General features: G+C 34.4%; 1 protein-coding gene across 1 annotated transcript; it reads right to left on the bottom strand.

Annotated features, from left to right (window-relative positions):
* Positions 1-4246: 4246 nt before the first annotated feature.
* LOC113768575 (chitin elicitor receptor kinase 1-like) lies at positions 4247-18312 on the bottom strand. Its single transcript, XM_027312992.1, has 10 exons — positions 18262-18312; positions 17900-18034; positions 14969-15162; positions 12384-12473; positions 11169-11262; positions 9558-9709; positions 9386-9477; positions 7239-7374; positions 4922-5020; positions 4247-4835 (listed from the first exon to the last, which is right to left on the bottom strand). The coding sequence occupies exons 1-10, from the start codon at positions 18302-18304 to the stop codon at positions 4575-4577; spliced, it is 1296 nt and encodes a 431-aa protein (XP_027168793.1). The 5' UTR covers positions 18305-18312; the 3' UTR covers positions 4247-4574.
* Between the last annotated feature and the right edge of the window lie 606 nt (positions 18313-18918).

The raw sequence follows: 18918 nt of genomic DNA, 5'->3' as shown, positions 1-18918 counted from the left end.
CAGGAGCATTTTCAAAGAATCAAGTGTGGATAATATTTTTTTTAACATATTTCATGAGTAATATTTTCTTTACACAATTTTAACTGAGAAATAATTCTGAACATTACAGAATTATGTTCTTGCAACCGTAGGTAAATTTACCATACTAAGCTTTTGAAAGAACAACCATCTTCAGGCAGTTGAATCTTTTTCTTTAATTATTTCAAAGGACAAGTGGATTCTCAAGCATAATTGATTTTCTACAATAGTGTCTCCAGAACTCGTTGCATCAAAATGTATTTTAACATCTAATATCCATAATAAATAATTCTCCCGATAATAAAGATAAATAAGTAGAATAGAAAAAAAATATTACCTCAAAGATACCAAAAAGTATATGTTTGTGTTTAGTGATTGCTCAGCGGTATGCACTTTTACTCAAAAGGAGAGTTTAAGAATCGAAAATGTGTTGAACAATCATTCGAAGTAGAGATTCGTGCTTCACTTTCGCCCAAGGTAAAAACTCATGTTTCATTTTTACTCAAAAGTAGAGACTTGTACTGATAACATGTTATAAAACGTCGCCAAAACTTTGAGAAAAAATGTAACATGAACCTTTTGGATTTTTTTTCCCATTATTTAATATCACAATTTTTTTCAATTGGCATTCAAATAATCAATTAATCATCATTTTGGGGTTCAAAATGCTAATTTATGTGAGAGAAACTTTTTTTTTCCTTTTAGTTGGAAATGTCTTTTTTATCTTCATCAAACTTATATGTAATGTGGAATGGTTATGGACCGTAGGGCCAAATTAATTTGGTTGTATAAAAGATTAATTTTCAGAATAAACGAAACCTCACAAAAATTGTTTCTTAATCTTTTCATGTTTATAATCACATGTTAATGAAACTTAAACTTGGCATGTGTGAAGCCGAGAACAACATAGATTTAACGTTGATGCCATATATATTAGTCTGTAAAATGCAATAATCAAAGAAAAGGGACCTTAGAAAGGATGAAAAAGCCTGACAGCTATTCTTGATGGATTAAATAAGTGAGAATTGATATCCTTCTTCTTCCAAAACATAGATTAAATTATGCCTAAAAAAACATAGATTTAATTACAAAGGTGTAAATTGGTTCATCATAAATCCGACGCACAACATTAATAAAGTTAAAAACAAAAAATTTTAGTATATATCATAAAGTTCGATAGTAATACATCAGAACTATTGCTCCCAAAACTTATTCAGATTTGCTGCATTATTATACATCTCCTAGTTGTTACTTAACCCTTATTCGAGGGACAATACCATGCCATTTATTTTTTCTTGGATTTGTAAAGTCAAACAGATTGACTTTAAATCCCCTATAGGCACCCAAAAAAAAAATCCCATATGGGCACCAAAAATTTATGTTAAGCATAGCGTGATTTCTTTTCACTTTTCGATTTCCATTTTGTTATACATATTTGCAATTGTATTCAATTGGCATCCAAATTATCACTTAATTATTTTCTTTTTGAGTTCAAAGTTCTTGTTTAGTCAACCACTAGCCGTGGAGGCTAGTGACCAAAGAGTTGAACTTCCGTCTGATAGACAAAGATCAAAGTTGGCTACTACTAGGTTTGGAGCAGCGAGGACTCAGGAAAGGGAAAAAGGGTATAAAAAAAAATAAAGTAGATAATCATGCTTGAGAACTAAATCTCAATTTTGACCCTCTTCAAAGGTGTATGTACTATGTCTTGAAAAAAAATTCGTATGTACTATAGGCATGAATAGAGGCCTTAGATCCATAATATTTTGGTTGCTTTCTGAAGTTTTGTTTGGGTTGCGATGCTTTTGGTAACAATATGCTTTTGAGTGATAAAAGTACTTTAGAAACTTTTGGTGAACACCATTTCATAAAATCAAGAGTAAAGTTTTCAGTGTTAAAAGCATTTTTAACAAAAAATCAAATTTAGTACTTTTGTGTTTTAAAAAATAAAACGTATTTAATCATTTTATCCTATATTATGAATTAAATAAAGATATAAATATATTTAAAAATTTTCAAATTATACATCATTCAATACAATTACTACTATTGAGTTATGTATCCAAACAATATACTTAGAAACATTTAAGCACTTAATAAATGTTTTTATTTAAAAATCTATTGGTGAAGTACTTTTTATTAAACTACGTAACTCCAAATGGACCATTAATATTCTTATCATTCTTATAATCGATATAAATGATTAATTTCCAAAAAACAAAGACTTCATTATTTCTAGTTTTCCATGTGTTCCACATGTTATTGAAACTTGACGAGGACCGCTTGCAATGCTTGAAGACAAGAAGCATTTAAGTATTTCTAAATGGAAAATCAGAGAACTCTGATGCCAAATCAGTTTTGAAACACGTAAAAATTATCTAAGAAAAGGGATCTTAGCAGGGTGAAACAACCTAATAGCAATTCATGATGGAATAAATAAGTGAGAATCGATATCCTTTTCCTCCAGAAGATGACTTGTTCTCTTCTTTTTCATGCAAATGCACAAATCACTTTCTATTCCTAAAATGAAATTATTTATAAGTTTTAACTCTTGTACCAGCTCGAATTATGATACTTTTAATGCATAGAAGCCTTTCTATAAAAACTTCATCATTATCTTTGATGACAGTACTTGCACAAATTGCTTTCAATGATACGAGGGCAGGGAAAAAAGTACTAAACTAATGCGTATTTTTAGTTACTAAAACAATCCACAAAAGACGAAGTAATGCTTTGCTTAATTAAACCAAATGTTTAAGAATCCAGGATGATTAGCCATGAATGGACGAACATAACCAATTGATATAGTAACCTCTAGAGGTAGGCGCGGGTTGGGTACCCGCCCCATTCATCATTTGGCTGACCTGACTCGTATCTTGCGGGTCAGTCATTTTCTAACCCTTACCCGCCCCGAATATCAGCGGGTATAGGGTATCCGCTGAGATAGAGTCGGATCAGCGGGTACTCGTCCCGCCCTGTTTATCATTTAATTTTTTTTAAAAAAATGATTTATATCAATTTAATTTTATATTTTACACATTCATCTAAGATTTAATAATTTTTTTTTCTAAAAAAAAGTTTCCCACCAAGAAACAAGTATATGAAGAGAATATAAGATAAAGGAAAAAAATTCAAAAAATTCAAAATCAATAAAAATTTGAAATAAGTAGCACAATTTTTAATAAATATGTTCCACATTAATTAAACTTTTTTCTATAAAATATAAGATCATGGCCTTTATAAATGAATCTTGTAAATAAACTATAGTCTCTCATATTTGTAATGCAATTTGTTCAATAAAATTACTTATTTAGTTCTAACTTATTATTTTATAGTGTGTGTATAAAAATAAAAATAAAAAATATATATATGCGGGGCGGATCGGGTACCCGCGGGTTTTTAATTATGTGACCCTAATCCGCCGCGCATCTTAGCGGATACCCGACCCTCTTTTGACCCGATCAAATAATAAAAATCGGATATCCTAATTTTCGGATCGGATCAGATCGAATATGACGAGTTTTCGGGTTAACGGATAATTTTGCCCACCCCTAGTAACCTCATACTACCAAAACGTGAATTGGAATTAAATGCAAAAACATCTTAGATAACTACTGAAGTAAAAGTACCCAAACAAAGATTTTGTTCAATATGTTTAAGATTCTATCTGGTTGTTATCTTGTACTGTCATTGAGCGAGACTCAATGCTGGTCCAAATTATTGTGGAAACAGGATCACTTCTAACTGAGAAAGAACATTCTAAGCAATTAAACTAGTTGGAAATTGTGAAAACAATCTTAATTAATCAGTTAAAAATCTGGTTAAAAAAGAAGCTATTGAATAAAAATGGTCTAAGCTAAGCCAATGGGAAATATAAACATTAATCCGGAAAATTTAAGGAAATTTGGCAGACAAGTTTTGGGCCAAGTTTGTTTTTTACAAGTATTTTAATAACTTTAACTACAGTAACTTCAAAAAACTCCTCAAAAATTTTAAATTATGCACTTCAAAATACCCAAAAATTTACACACTTCAAAACTTTTCCTACAACTTCTATAGTAAACTATAGTAAAGTTTTAGACAAACACCCAAAACACTCATTTGCCAAACGGGCATTCGTGAAAGTTTATAAAATCAATTTTGTTGGCAAGAAATAGAACGAAATAAATACCTTCATTTTATGAGAGAGTAGGAGATTTGCTAATAGTTGACGAGTGTAACTTTTCTAATGAGATAGCAATACAGTTGATCAGTGCAAATATTTCTTGCTTCTATGGATAAAGTATTCATTTGGAGCCATCTTTAATACATTGGCATATAGTCATTCCAATCTATTTCCCTTGCATCCTGGGAAAAGTGGGCATGAATGAATGTGAGTTTGATATTGTGATTGCACATTCTCACCTCTATCTTGTAGACATTAGTTGCAAGACCTGGAGAGGATTGTTTTGCAGTTGTTTTACCAACGTAGGTCATTGGTTTCACTTCTAAAATTTTTCTTCTTCATGAAAAAATAAATTTGAACAGCCACATATCTCGTTCACGTCAACTACCATTTAATCCTCACTTCCTTCTTCTATTGTATAAGCCTCAGATTCCACAGATGTAACTGTAAAAGTCTCAGATCCCCGAACTTCAGTTTCCATAGACTTGATCATAGAATACTCGTATTTCAAGATCTCAGTTTCTAAATGAGGAACAAAAATCTTAGAATCCTTTGTGGGGGATGATAATGCCATTAATGCAACGATAACAGATCTCATGCTCGGCCTTGATTCAGGTTTTTTATGCGTGCAAAGTTTGGCTAGCTGAAACATCTGCAATTAACCGAATAGTTTTCTTTAAGAAACTAAAGACAGTTGCAAGAGGACAAGTGCTCAAGTCGTCATGTACTACTTTTTACCTTGCTGACTGATTCGATTGGGTAATTATCCCCAAGTCTCGGGTCAACTAGTTTGCGGAGATCATCATTTATATCCGGCAGTATGGGAACTTGATCAAACTGTCATATGAGCAACAAAATTATTAGATCCTCAGAAACTGAAATTTACAAGCCAACAAATAGCCACTAAGTAAATTTAAAGTCTTGGAAGCTATCCGAATTTCTGAAGAGTTTACGGATACAAATGTGAAAATCTCTCAAAACAAGGGCTAATTGATTGAAATATTGATGCTTCCCAAAATTAGCCGTCAAATGTGGTTCTTGAGCTGGGTGGTATAATTGTATGCCCGTCGCTCCTACATGGCGCGACGGGCAGCAAAATTTTTTTTTTTAAAGTTCTTCTGGCCGTCGCGCCATGTTGGAGCGACGGTCAGAGGTGTCAGAAATTTCTGACCATCGCTCCAACATGGCGCGACGGTCGGGAATTTATTTTTTTTTTAAAATCCTCTGACCGTCGGTCCAACGTGGCGCGACGGTCAGAAATGTTTTTTTTAAAAAAAAATCCTCTTCCTCAGTAAAAAAAGAAAATTTTTTGTTAGGGTTACACTTACGGTAAGGGTTAGGGTTAGGGTTTACGTTACAGATAATTTAGAATTTGTTTTAATAAAAAATCCTTCAACTCAGTGATTTAGAAATGTTTTTTTTTAAATCTTTGTCCAATTCATTTGGAAATTTCTCAAAAATTTTTCTGTAAAAATTATTTAAAATGAAAAGTTTTAAAACAATGCATTTAGTTTGACAAAATTTTAAAAACAAGTATTTTAAAGGAGATTAGATTTAAAAATTTTGATCCATTTGTTAAAGGATTTAGGGAATTCTTAAAGAATTAATGTTTACCATTTTATCAAGTTTAAGTTATATAACATGCGTAACTGTTATGATTTGTTAAATTTAAAAAATAATTTAATAATATGATTTAAATTGAAGTGATTGCGTAATGGATGAAAGTATTGCTTAATATTATTATGATTTGTTAATTTTAACTTTATTATGTATCATGCACACAGAATGTTAAAGGAACCGTAATTGTATAAAAAAATGAAAAATTATAATATGAATTACGATTTATATATTTGAATTTTCATATAAAATGTAATGGTATAAAAATATTAATAACATATTTGTAGAAATGAAGAATTTTTTGCGTTTCATTATTTGATATACGATAATTAGTTTTAATAATTTAATCTATTAAAATAGCTATAAAACGACTAGTATTTATTTGTTTTGTAGGTACTATCGTATAGGGACCCTTCTATCCATCTTCTGACAAAAAATTATCTGTAACGTAAACCCTAACCCTAACCCTTACCGTAAGTGTAACCCTAACAAAAAATTTTCTTTTTTTACTGAGGAAGAGGATTTTTTTTTAAAAAAAAACATTTCTGACCGTCGCGCCACGTTGGACCAACGGTCAGAGGATTTAAAAAAATAAATAAATTCCCGACCGTCGCGCCATGTTGGAGCGACGGTCAGAAATTTCTGACACCTCTGACCGTCGCTCCAACATGGCGCGACGGCCAGAAGAACTTTAAAAAAAAAATTTTTGCTGCCCGTCGCGCCATGTAGGAGCGACGGGTATGTGGAGCGACGGACATACAATTATACCACCCAGCTCAAGAACCACATTTGACGGCTAATTTTGGGAAGCATCAATATTTCAATCAATTAGCCCAAAACAAGAGGGCAGGTATCATTTAATTTGTACTTATCGTATAAGTCGTATGTAGTTTAGCACAGAATCTTACTTTTTTTTATAGGTAAAATACCAAAGAATTCCCTGTGATTTGGTAAATATTCAATTTAATTCCTTCTAATTTGGAAACCTACACTATAATTCCCTGTCATATTGACTAAATTGAAGATTGGACAGAAAGCATCCAATCTAACGGTTGTGTGTGAAATGTCAATATTGCCCATACTATATGTAAGATGCTTTTCATTCAATTTTCAATTTAGTCAAAATCACAGGAAGTTATAGTGTAATTTTTCAAATTAGAGGGAGTTAAATTGAATATTCGACCAACCGTAGGGAGTTCATTTATATAGGGGTAATATTGACATTTCATATATAACCATTAGATTAGATGCTTTGCGTCCCATTTTCAAATTAGTTGAAATCACAGGGAGTTATAGTATAGGTTTCTAAACTAGAGGGAGTTAAGTTAAACATTTAGTAAATCACAAGGAGTTTTTTGGTATTTTACCCTTTTTTTTTTAATATCTAACTTTGGTGCATATGGCAATCGAATTTGCCTCCTTATGCATATAAACTTACCAAACCAACAAGACCCTTAGTATCAGTAGTAGAGCATCCATCAACTACAGCTGCCTTAGCCGAAATTAGTTCATAAAGCATAACACCAAAGGCGTAGACATCAACTTTAGGAGAAACAGTACCACAATTGGCATACCTGCACAAAACTAGAATGAAGGCCGTTATTGCTTCATGCCATGTACAGCACATAAAACCAGCAAGAATTCCATCCATGAAAAGTGACTGGCTTGCTCTAGAGAGAAAAAAAAGGGGGGGCTTATTGTTTCTCTACGTGAAAAGCATCATAGAGAACAAAAAGCCAATATAAGTATTAAAAATGCAAAGATCAGACTGGCAGGACTGGTGCAAAAGTTGTATCTTGACATATTAAAAAATCTATACAAGGAAGCTGGAACCCTTTCACTTTTGATGTCTAACAATTTAAATATGGCTTGAATCTGATATATATAGCATCATTTTCATATCGACAATTAGCAAGTAATGGTTATAATCAATCCATTAAAAAGAAAATAAACAAAAAAGTTTTGCTGCTACCAAGCCATACTTTTAATTACTTTTCTGAGTAAAAGCAAAATGTATGAGCCCAAAACAGAGACTTATGTTCTGCACATAATGGAACATTGCATACACTTCCCCTTAATTGTCCATAACTTGAAAAAGTGGATCCGAGGGCTGCCTGTCTAGAGCATCATAAGGAGAGAACATATGAATTTCAAGATTCTTTTGTTATGGCATTAATAAGAACGAGTTTTTTTTTTTTTTTTTACAGTCCTCCAAACCAAGTCAATTTCGGTCATGGAAACTAAAGGCACAAGCAGCAAGGGACCAACCCAAAGAAAAGGAGACTTTTGTGCCAAAAATTTCTCCAGCTTGACGAATGAGTTTAATTGAGAATTTCAAACCCAACAAATTATCTATCAGATCAGGCCCAAGCTATCCCAAGTCCCAAGTAGACACTTTAAACAGTTTCCTACTTCCAGTATTTTTAGCACATTTACTTGAAGGACTAGGACTCTTCTAGTTAGACAATAATGGAGAAGTTTGTTTTTATTTATGTGCCTTGGTGATTTAACATAGGAAACTAGTTCATGTCATTAAATATAATCAACTAGTGGCAGACACGGAGCTAATTGTGATGTTTTGCAAAGATAACATTAGTTGTCAGGTTTGGACTGATAACAATTGTCCTAAGGAATGGTTCCTTACGTTTACTACTATATCATTCTGGAATCAGAACTATTTACTTCACGAAGTTTCTAAAGGCAGATTCTATAATCCTAGACATATAGATTGCAGTCCTGCTAGACTTTTAATTGATGCTTTATTTGAAGCAAGGAAACACGTCTATGAATGGTTATGTGCAGGAACTCCCTGAGTTGTTTATCAAAATAAAGTTCTTGAAGGTCCTCAGAAGAGGAATACTGTATTTAAAGCTAATTTGAAGGATGAAATGAGGAACAAGTTACAGAAAAAAGTTTATATTGCACAAAGTGGGTTTTGGGCAAGTGTTGATGCTGGCCTGCAATTGGGACATCACAAATTCTCTGTGTTCGTCTGACTAGATATATATAGTCATCAGAATTAGAGCACATAATGGACTTCATATTTCTGTGTTCGTCTGACTAGCTTATAAATATACTCCAAGCCTTGTTCTCTTCCTTCACATCAGGAAAGAACAAGGAATACATGCACACATCTCCGGGAGCTGACAAAACCTTGAAACGATACTACATTTGGGGAATGACTAACACAAAGAAAGAAGTCAAAACTTTCTCATTCTCCTTAGCACTGGAAATTCCCGGGAAGAGTAGAACAAACAAGAGAAGACGTGAATTGACAAACAGTTACCTTGTTCACTATAGGCTTTGATGACTCTTCTGAAGAAGGGAACTCATAGGATAAGGAAACACCAGAGATAGATTTAACAGGGTGAAATATGTTCAGTTTGCAATCTAGCATAATATACGCCAAACTTGGTTAAAATTATCTAGAAATTGATGGATCAAGGAATTTCAACTCGAAAAAGAAATTATCTGCAAGCATTTATGTAACAGATTTCACTACAAATTCTTTGCAAAACCTAATATTGACATAGCAATGACACAGTTACGTTAACAGTAGTACTAAATTAACTAATCAAAACTTACTCTGGTGCCATGTAGCCAAAGGTACCCACAAGATGTGATTGCAAAGATGAACCTCCGACCTCAACCAATTTTGCTAAACCAAAATCTGCAACCTGCAAAACAAACAATTTAAGCCAAAAATTTGGAGATTCTTTACATGATTCATCATACAACGAGGACCAGGTGATACTACCTTGGCACGAAAATCTTTATCTATCAAAATGTTTACTGATTTAATGTCACGGTGGATGTAGGCAGGAATAGTATGCTCATGAATGTACTCAAGACCTCTTGCTGAATCCACTGCAATCTGCACCCTACTTGACCATGACAGTGTGTCGCTCCCTAGAACAATCCAAATATCTTAAGAAACACTCACACTGCTAAGAAGAATTACTGTCTCTGCACAACCATGCTTCAAACCTTTGATTCCAATATGGAACGCTAGAAAAATTTAAAAAAAAAACTGATGATGTATTCCAAAAATTGTGAGTAACAAGATGGACGGGTAAAAGGAACTGAATGAGTTTATAAAGATGTAGAATAATAACTATAGATTGACATTAGTGGTCCCTAAGTTTTTGTATCAGTTCCTCGTTGATCCTCATGCTTTGATTTTGAAACTTGTTTAATTTCTTATGTTTATTAGGTTGTGCCATGAGAAAAAAAAGAAGGTGATTTTGTCAGTAAGAAACACTAAACACCTAAAACATCTTACTTGTATCTCAAGATGCAGGTACTAATTTGAGTACAAATCCAGCTCATAAAGAATGCATCAACCACAATGAAATGCGGCAATGTGAATAAAGGCAGATTATGCTTGTAACTCTAATGTGACGTACAGTTTATTTTAGGGTAAATTATATTTTACCCCCCTGTGGTTTACCCTTTTTTTTACATAACCCCCCTATGGTTTCAAAAGCTATACATAACCCCCTCATGGTTTGGATTAAAGTGTCAAAGTAACGGAAATAGTCACTCCGGAACTTCTAAAAATGTCGAAATTACCCTTATAAATACATGACACATTAACCCCCTATGATTTTTATATTTTACCATATAACCCCCTTATGGTTTAATACTTTACCATATAACCCCATTATGATTTTCAAAATATACACATAACCCCCCTCGGTTAATACATAAATTTCAACCTTACATAAGGGTATTTTTGACATTTTAGGTGACGCCGTTACGAGTGACTATTTCCGTTATTTTGACACTTTAATCCAAACCATAAGGGGGTTATGTATAGCTTTTGAAACCATAAGGGGGTTATGTGAAAAAACGCTAAACCACAAGGGGATAAAGTGAAATTTGCCCTTTATTTTATGATATTCACGTATAGTGAATGACCTAAAAAAATGCATGGATGTTTACAGATGAAATAAGATGACAAAACATTAAGGAAAAATTTGTAAATATGACAGACTTTTTGTCATAGGAAATGATGCCAGTCAGACAAATTGATTCAATGACAAAACAAGAGATACATTCCCACCTAACCCCTGCCCATTCCCTTCCCCCTTCTTGTCCCTTCAATCAGAAACTTTTCAAGACTTGTGCACTTGGGATAGATCCGGCTTGGCAAAGGCCTGCCTTGGGGTTTTGCTACTCCATAGAAAAATAGTGCAACTATGAAAGTGCATGTATGAAAATAGGAGAAACACAGAGCCAACCATGCAGCCTACTTAACAAGTCCTTGGGAATTCTTGCATAATAATCACCGTGTCAGAATTAGCTAGAATGGTGGCAATTATCTTTAAACAATGATCATGACTCCAAATACGAATTGCTAGCTTACCTGATCCTCGAAGATGCTGGCTCAAGTTTCCATTGTCAATGTACTCATATACAAGAAAAAGGGAACCCTTCACACAATATCCAATTAAGCGCACCTGTTTTTCTCCCAAATGATTAGTATCAAATGCCAAAAGCACCAATAGTATCAGCTTATATTGAAAAGACAAATAAAAAATAGCACATGTCTAAGGTATGACCTTACAACAAAGTTCTAATTTCTTAAGTCCATTATTAACAGAAGGATATGATAATACTAAATGAGTTTTAGCAGCATTGTGTGTATAGTTGTTTGTCTAAATAAAACTTCCTGAAAGTTGATAATGCTTGTCTAAGCACTCACTATTTTATGTGTAATATTATAATTATTAATGTAATGCAAACAGAATAGCTACCAGAAGGTAATAATAGGTGAATTGCATTACACATTGAATGCAAGACAATCAAGAAAATAGCTTAAGGAGGCAGTTGTGGAAAATGCTTTAATCTTTGGGTTGGATAAAATAATTTTAATTTGTGCGGTAAAAGTTTTCTGTTAAGTCAAAATTTGTTGACTAAGGGATACACATTGAATAGATTTGTTCGAATACCATGATTACAAGACTGCAGTAAGGTCTGATGTCTTAGCGTTATAGACATATATACTAGGTTTAATTATAAAGAGAAAACCTACGAATCATAATAATTAACTAAATCATCAGGCTCATTGAAGTGTGATCGTGAGCTTTTTCTGCTTTCACTCTTGTTTGCATGTGTGTTTATATCAACCATAAGCAACAGAACCACTGCTGTATAATTTAGCAAACATTTAGACCAACAGTCGTGGGTATTTTCCTAGTTAGAATGAGCTAATTGTGACTAGGAAAATACACAAAACTCTTGATCAAAATTTGCTTAAAGTCCACAGCAGTACTTCTACTGCTTATGATTTATTAACAGAAAATAAGCGCATAACTGAATTTGCAGAGAATTGTTTGCCTTCTTCATTAAAGTTCATGATGGAAAAGAAATCCATTAGATGCATGCGTTTAAATGCAGTGTCTCTGGAAAATGCTGAAGGCGGAGAAAACATATGGTATTGAAGTCTTTCAAATCGAGAATAGACGGGATGTTAAAATAAATACTACATGAGTGAAAGTGGTATAATTTCTGCACGTAAAAATAAGAAAATCAACAGCTAAGTAAAAACACATCCAAGAAGCATAAGATTGTTTATTACCAGGTTCTGATGATGTACATGTGTTAAAACCCTAAGTTCAGCAACAAATTCTCTTTTTGCTTTCAAGTCCATTTTCTTGATTGCTGCTTTCTGCACCAGAGTTGGGTGTTAGGAAAAATATAATACATGCAGCTATCATAAAGAAACCTAAAATAAGAAAACAAAACCAACTTTTTTTTGGCACATGTACAACAATGGACAAAAATAAGGCAAGGGTTACCAGAAATAGGTATATGAGATGTTAAATTGCGTACCACAGACAATAAAATGCTATAAAAGGGTAGCAATTCAGTAATTCAGAGACATGTTGAATGTAATTCGAGAATTCTCTAAATTACGTGACAAAGCTACTCAAGTATGAACCAAAAAAACATATGGATCCTTGTTCGCATCAATCATGAAAAAAAAAGTTTAGTCCTGAAGTAGAATTTCATGGTGCTCATATTACCAGTTTAAACCCTAACATTCTTTCTTTATTTTTTTTCTTATCGCAACGGTAACATTCCTATAATCTAATCTATTCTAATTGGGGTGGAGAGGGAAGCCAATGAGAGTAAAAACTCTATCGGAAAAAGTCATAGAAGACAGTCACATATAGTGGCAATTTGATGGGAGGCAAGGGTCTAACATTCTTTCTTTACATGTTGCAGTAAATTTATGCAAAATTTAGACAGTTAAAAAGCGTCATAATCAACGACCACGTTACAACAGAATATCTTGTCAGTAACTTCTCACAGCCAATCTAGGATGACTTAAGGTAAAACACTATATAGGCCACAACCTATCTTAAGGCTCAGCTAATGTATCTATTAGGCCACTTTTAAAAGAGAAGAAAATCATGTAATGCGTCTTGCTTGCTTATTCTTCTATAAACATTGGAGACATAAAACAAAGAAGCAAAAAAAAAAAAATGTTTTGCTTCACGGCAGCAGGGCGGGGATGATTGATCTATCAATGGTTCCCAAATAATGTAACATTTTTTGAACGTTTTATAATTCTATATAAACTTCTTGTACATCCTTACAATAGAGATGTGATATTTTGTTATTGTTTATGTGAATCACATATAATTGTGTCTCTGTTGTTAAGTTTTACAAATAGTTCACGTAAAGTTATACCTTGTTCAAAAAATGTTATATCGTTCAGAACGGTTGTTACTGACAATTGTTCATGCCCTTGATTCTTGCTTCGCGGATCATACCTATTTATGGTGTGCTCTCCTCCACCCTACGTGATCCGCCTACTACCTCCCCTCCTCCCTATCAATTGTCCGATTCCAAGGAAAAAAAAACCTGGTTGCTCTCCCAATGCCATCCCCAACTCTGTAGAACTGAATAAACAACACACTAGAAAAGTGTCACAAATAAAAACAACCCAAAGCCAGGTGAACTCCATTCCCACACTAATCTCCTGCCTCCAACAAATCACTATTCCACATCCACCAGCGAGTGGCTGGAACCATATCACCAAGCCACCACTTTCCCCACTTCCCCACTTCCCCACATCTCAACTCCACGCCATCCTAGGCCTCGTTCCATCTAGTCACTCAATTACTGTTCTCGTTCCATTTTTCCCTTAATCAAGTGTTTGCCCTTCGTTGAATGTTTGGACAAAAATCATGCCGCTATTATGTGGTGTTTTCCAATCTTGCAAGGCTTAAAACTAACAAGAAAACCAAGGAACACAAAGGTGTTTTACCCTAATTATTTATGCTAATGGTGGATAGGGCAACTCATAAGGCATCTGCTAGCAAATGCTGATTCCAAGTTAGAAATTGTCACTGATCATCATTGACCTTACCTAGTTAAGGAGTTCAACCTCCATATTGTTGAAACTAGCTGCTCACTGATCACTACCACACGACCTTTCTTTAAAGCTTGTCAATTGTCAAACTAGAAGATATGAACTGAGTGCCATTTCATGAATAAAGAACAAAAAAATATTGTAACAACTAGGGCTGTGGGTGTGAATTTTAGGGAAATAAGGCATCACTAAATTCAGCATGATGTGGCTGATACAAAAGAAGCTAGCCCTTTCAGTTGGAAGTCAAGGAGATAGGATCTCAGCCTGTCTTCTACTAAAAAGATATGTATCAGAAAGAAATCCTGAATTCTTTAAATAAACAAAAGTTCATGTCAAGGAATCAAAAGCTCCACCATTAGTCTCTTTTAGAGATAGAGTGGTTTGCATGGGTCTGACTTCTACTGTCCTATGTGCATGATAACAAAAATTTGAAGGCAAAGAAAAATAAATTGCAAAAAAATAAAAAGGCAAACTGGTGCGAAAAGAAGATCTGATTTCATACTCTACCCTTTTTTTTTATTGTGATATAATCAACTTGCTTTTATGGGGAAATCAAATGAACATAACCAGATTATCCTCCAGGGGAGCTTCAAGGGAACCTGTCCATCCATCATTTGCCAAATTCAAGGTGGCTCATTCCCCATACAGCTTACCATTCAAGGTCAAGTGAAAATCTTACTCTGATTCAGTAACCAAGGAATTTTAACTAAGAAAGAACAAGAATATGTGCAAGCAATTTCATCTTTCCTTATGCTGCTTTATAGAGAAAGAGATCAACAAACCTCGCCCCTAAGCTCAGCATAATAAACAGAGCCAAAGCCGCCTTGGCCTATCTTATTCGCCAAACTGAAATCTTTAGTAGATATTGCAAGCTCTTCATACCAGAACTCAAAAGATCTCTCAACAACTACTCCAGCAAGGCTTGGAGAAGCCCTTTTAGCAACATCAATAGACTCTGGAGCTTTAGCTGCAGTATCTTCAGGGTTTCAACCAACAAAGAGAAGAAGAGGATCAATGGAGTCATACAACCAGCATAGAGGGAATGTTGTACAGGAAAGAAACAATAAAAACACGCACATGCTTCTGAATTGGTGAACATAATTCAATAACTGTACACATTTCATTCTGTTGAATTTAAATAATAAGAATTACATGCTCCCCATTTTTATGTAGCAAATGTAAAAGACTATTGAAACTAATTCAGCAGAATGAATATCTTATCATGGGAATAAAATATAAGATATAACTACGGTATATCATCCTGACCTCAAAAAGAAAATTAGATGTCACTTGCATCAGATAACTGTTGCCAAAATCGTCTGGCCCTATTCAATATAGGATCGTGACATGCAAATGGAAAATAAAGAAATAAAAGCTGTAACAAATTACACAACATCCATGCGAGGTCTCCGTGGACAGACTACGAAGTTCCATCATGGTTGCAAGCTCCACAGTTCGGCTAGAATTACTTCTGGCTTTAGCAGATTAAATCATAGAAGCCCAGAATAGTAATCTCTCTACTTGAGATAATTTGATGGAATAATTCTAAGAACTATGTTATCATTTTGCAGAAAGAAATCTTTGCAGCAGGGTGGAAAGACTTATCACACTTGAACCTCTCTGTGAGAATAGAAAATTCTCCAAAAAAGTAACTTTACTAAAATGACAATTCTAGGCAGAACTACAGCTGTAAGGGGAGTGGGCAATTTCCTATATAACTTTACAATTGACCTAGAATTTAGAGTTTTCTAGTATAATGCTCTTGTTACACTCCTTTAAGTCTGTTAGCTTGGATTTCCCCTTCTAAAAGATATAATATTAAGTTAATCATAAGACTATCAAAGAAAAATAAGCAAAGCTCAACAAATAAATGGAGAATTCAGGCTTACCAGCTCATTCTTTCATAACAAGCCTTAGAGTTTCTTAATTGACTTTAGTTTACTTCATTAATTCCAAGAGAAAAACAATAATGATGGAATAATCTTCAGGGCATTTCCCTCGTTTTACAATCAGTTTCTCATTTCTCAACGTTTCCATTACCATAACACTTCTAATATTAATTAAGTTCATTTGCTGGAGTTTAAGAACACTAACATATCATGAGAGTTAGTATTCTTTTCTGAAGCGGATTGCATGTGGTTCAGGTGTCTTTTCTGTTAAATCTGCTTTGAAGAATCTTTAGGTAGAAAAGTGAAATGGCATTCATTAATTTGGGGAAAAGGTTTTGTTCCCAAGTACGCCTTTATTCTGTGGTTGATGATACAGCAAAAGTTGATGACTAAAGATAGGCTTATCAAGTGGGGTGTGAGTGTGACTGATATACTTCCTAGATATGTGTTTGTGATCAAGAGGATGAATCCGTTAAACATCTATTTTTCAAGTGTTCCTTCTCCAGGCGTGTGTGGGACAAAGTGCCAAGATTGTGCTTGCTATATAAGGGGTCCTTGTCCTGGGAACAAGAATTAGATTGGTGGTGTCATCATAGTGGTTCAGACTCCTTTGCTGCTAAAGATCAGAAGACTGTCTTTAGTTGTCACTGTCTGGCATCTTTGGCAGGAAAGGAATAGAAGGGTCTTCCAACATGTTGCTGCAAGCACTGGACAAGTTCTTAGAGCTATCACTAGAGGGGCCCAATGGTGGTTGTTTCATGGTCTAAAACTCCTCGACCTCGAGGGCATTGGCAGTTGTGAATGGAGTGTCTGATGTAATAGTTACAGTAGTAGCTATAGATAGACAAACTTGTGTATAGTGTTGATCACTGGAGTATCTCAGATGTAGTGGGAGTTCTTTCTCCATTGTACAGCAGAATTGCATATCAATAAAATAGTTTTTTTTCCCCAAAAAAAAATTTTCATGAGAGTTGTTAAGCACGCCTATATGGATTCGAGCCTAAAACACTTCAGGAATCAGGACAGCGTGATCTTTCTATTTTAGAGAAAAATAAGATTTACCATCAAACGACAACCACATCCATTTTGCAGAGTCAACATAATTTTGAACTCTCAATAGCTACTCAAAGAACACTTCGGAAGATGATTTCCAAACCTCAACCCCTGTGATCTGAATGATGCACTTTAAACATGATCTCAATGCCTTCCAACATTTAGGTCAAGAGAGAGACATATGGATTGAATCTGAACTATTATTTAAGCCTATTGGCCCTCAGAAAGTATAGCTCATCAGAGATCTTAATGGTTATATTTCCACTCAATGGAGCACAGAGGTAACCGTATGCTATCAGGTCTGAGGTTCATAACCAACATGCCACTATCTCCTTGAATTAAATCAGAACCGTATAAAATATTAGCATTCCCCTCTTTTACTGCAATCTTGCTATTCTAATATGTTCCACTAAGGTGAGTGCAAACTTTTGTTGCAACAACAACAGATGTTCATCTATAGGCCTTCATAGGCAAATTCTCTTCCCTTGATTTCAAATCACGAAAAATTCCTCTGCTTCTACTTCAAGTTTGGGGTATAAGTACTAGCTTATTTTTTATATGGGGAAATCCAGGTTGAAATAGGTCCCAAGCTACCCTTCATACTTCCATGAGCAACTTCCAGAGGGCACCATCAGAATCAATCACAAATACATCAATAATTTCAAAAAGCATCCTAAATCTGCAAATGTAAAGCTCAACAATCATATTAAATATGTGTGTCCAAAACCAAGGAAAATACATAATCTTAGAGAGAGAGAGAGAGAGAACTACCAGAAGCAGCTCGGTTGAATTGATCTTTGGGTGATATTTTGTGTGCCTTCCTCTTTCTGTAAAACACAAGGTACAAGCAAGCTGCAAAAAACAACACTCCAAGCGCTGCAAGAGATATCCCAGCAATAGCTCCACCTGACAATAAGGTTGCAAAAGACAAGCTTTAGTAGAATGCAAAGATTCCAATGTCAATCTTCAAGTACATCCAGTAATTGGGAATCAAGAAAGCTAATATTGAACCAATATGAGAAGATTCATTGAACCACTTCTACAACAAAATAGGGAAATAATATATTGAAACTGATGTAACCTTATAAATAGTTGCTAATTAGGAAGTTAAAAAATTGTAAGAAATACTTGACCATAGCAGGGCTTGGAAGTTCTTTGAGCCACGAAAAGACTCATGCATATTGTTAAAAAATTGTAAGAAAATTATGAGGGATGAAAATTCTTTGAGCCAGGAAAAGTGGCAAACGTGGGGGAAGACTACAGCAAGTTGTCTGGAAGCTAACCATCAGTTGACTATTCTGCAGCCATCAGTTGACTTGGAAGTGAAAATTCCAAGTCGTTAATTGATTCTGACGGTAGCGAAGATTGGAGGATGCCAACTATAGCATGGAGCATATCATGTGACATATAATTGCAAAACAAGGGTAGAAGCTAGTGCTCTAATAATCGCCCCAAACTGTGCCTCTAGTTACTAGTCCAATCGTTCAACACTCCAGGTTTTATTTGGGCAAATCATGTGAAGTCCATCGAATTTTTGGAACTTTTCCAGATTTTTTTATAGCGCTAATTCCAATAAACACCCTCAAAAAATTACATTCTTTTGTCACCTTGATCCCATGAAGGTTGAGTAGTACCAATCCACCCTCTATAGCATTAATTAAGTGCAATCTAATTTGTGATGTGCACCTCATTCGATTCTGTGAAGGGACCAAACTATCCTCATAAGGATTAGTAATTGACATGGGTAGAATATTATGTAAATAAAATAACTAACTGCCCAATATATGAAG

Source organism: Coffea eugenioides, chromosome 4, assembly GCF_003713205.1.
Source record: "Coffea eugenioides isolate CCC68of chromosome 4, Ceug_1.0, whole genome shotgun sequence".
NCBI lineage: Eukaryota > Viridiplantae > Streptophyta > Magnoliopsida > Gentianales > Rubiaceae > Coffea > Coffea eugenioides.
Note: the sequence above shows the minus strand (reverse complement) of the source record. Positions and strands in the feature narration are given on the sequence as shown.

Excerpts from the sequence above, each read along its gene's own strand:
- LOC113768575 (XM_027312992.1), bottom strand. The coding sequence starts at position 18,304 with ATGAGTCTTTTCGTGGCTCAAAGAACTTCCAAGCCCTGCTATG. Across the intron at positions 7,375-9,385 it reads TTTGGCTACATGGCACCAGA|GTATGCCAATTGTGGTACTG; the intron begins GTAAGTTTTGAT and ends AGTTTTGTGCAG. Across the intron at positions 5,021-7,238 it reads CTAAGGGTCTTGTTGGTTTG|TTTGATCAAGTTCCCATACT; the intron begins GTAAGTTTATAT and ends CTCATATGACAG.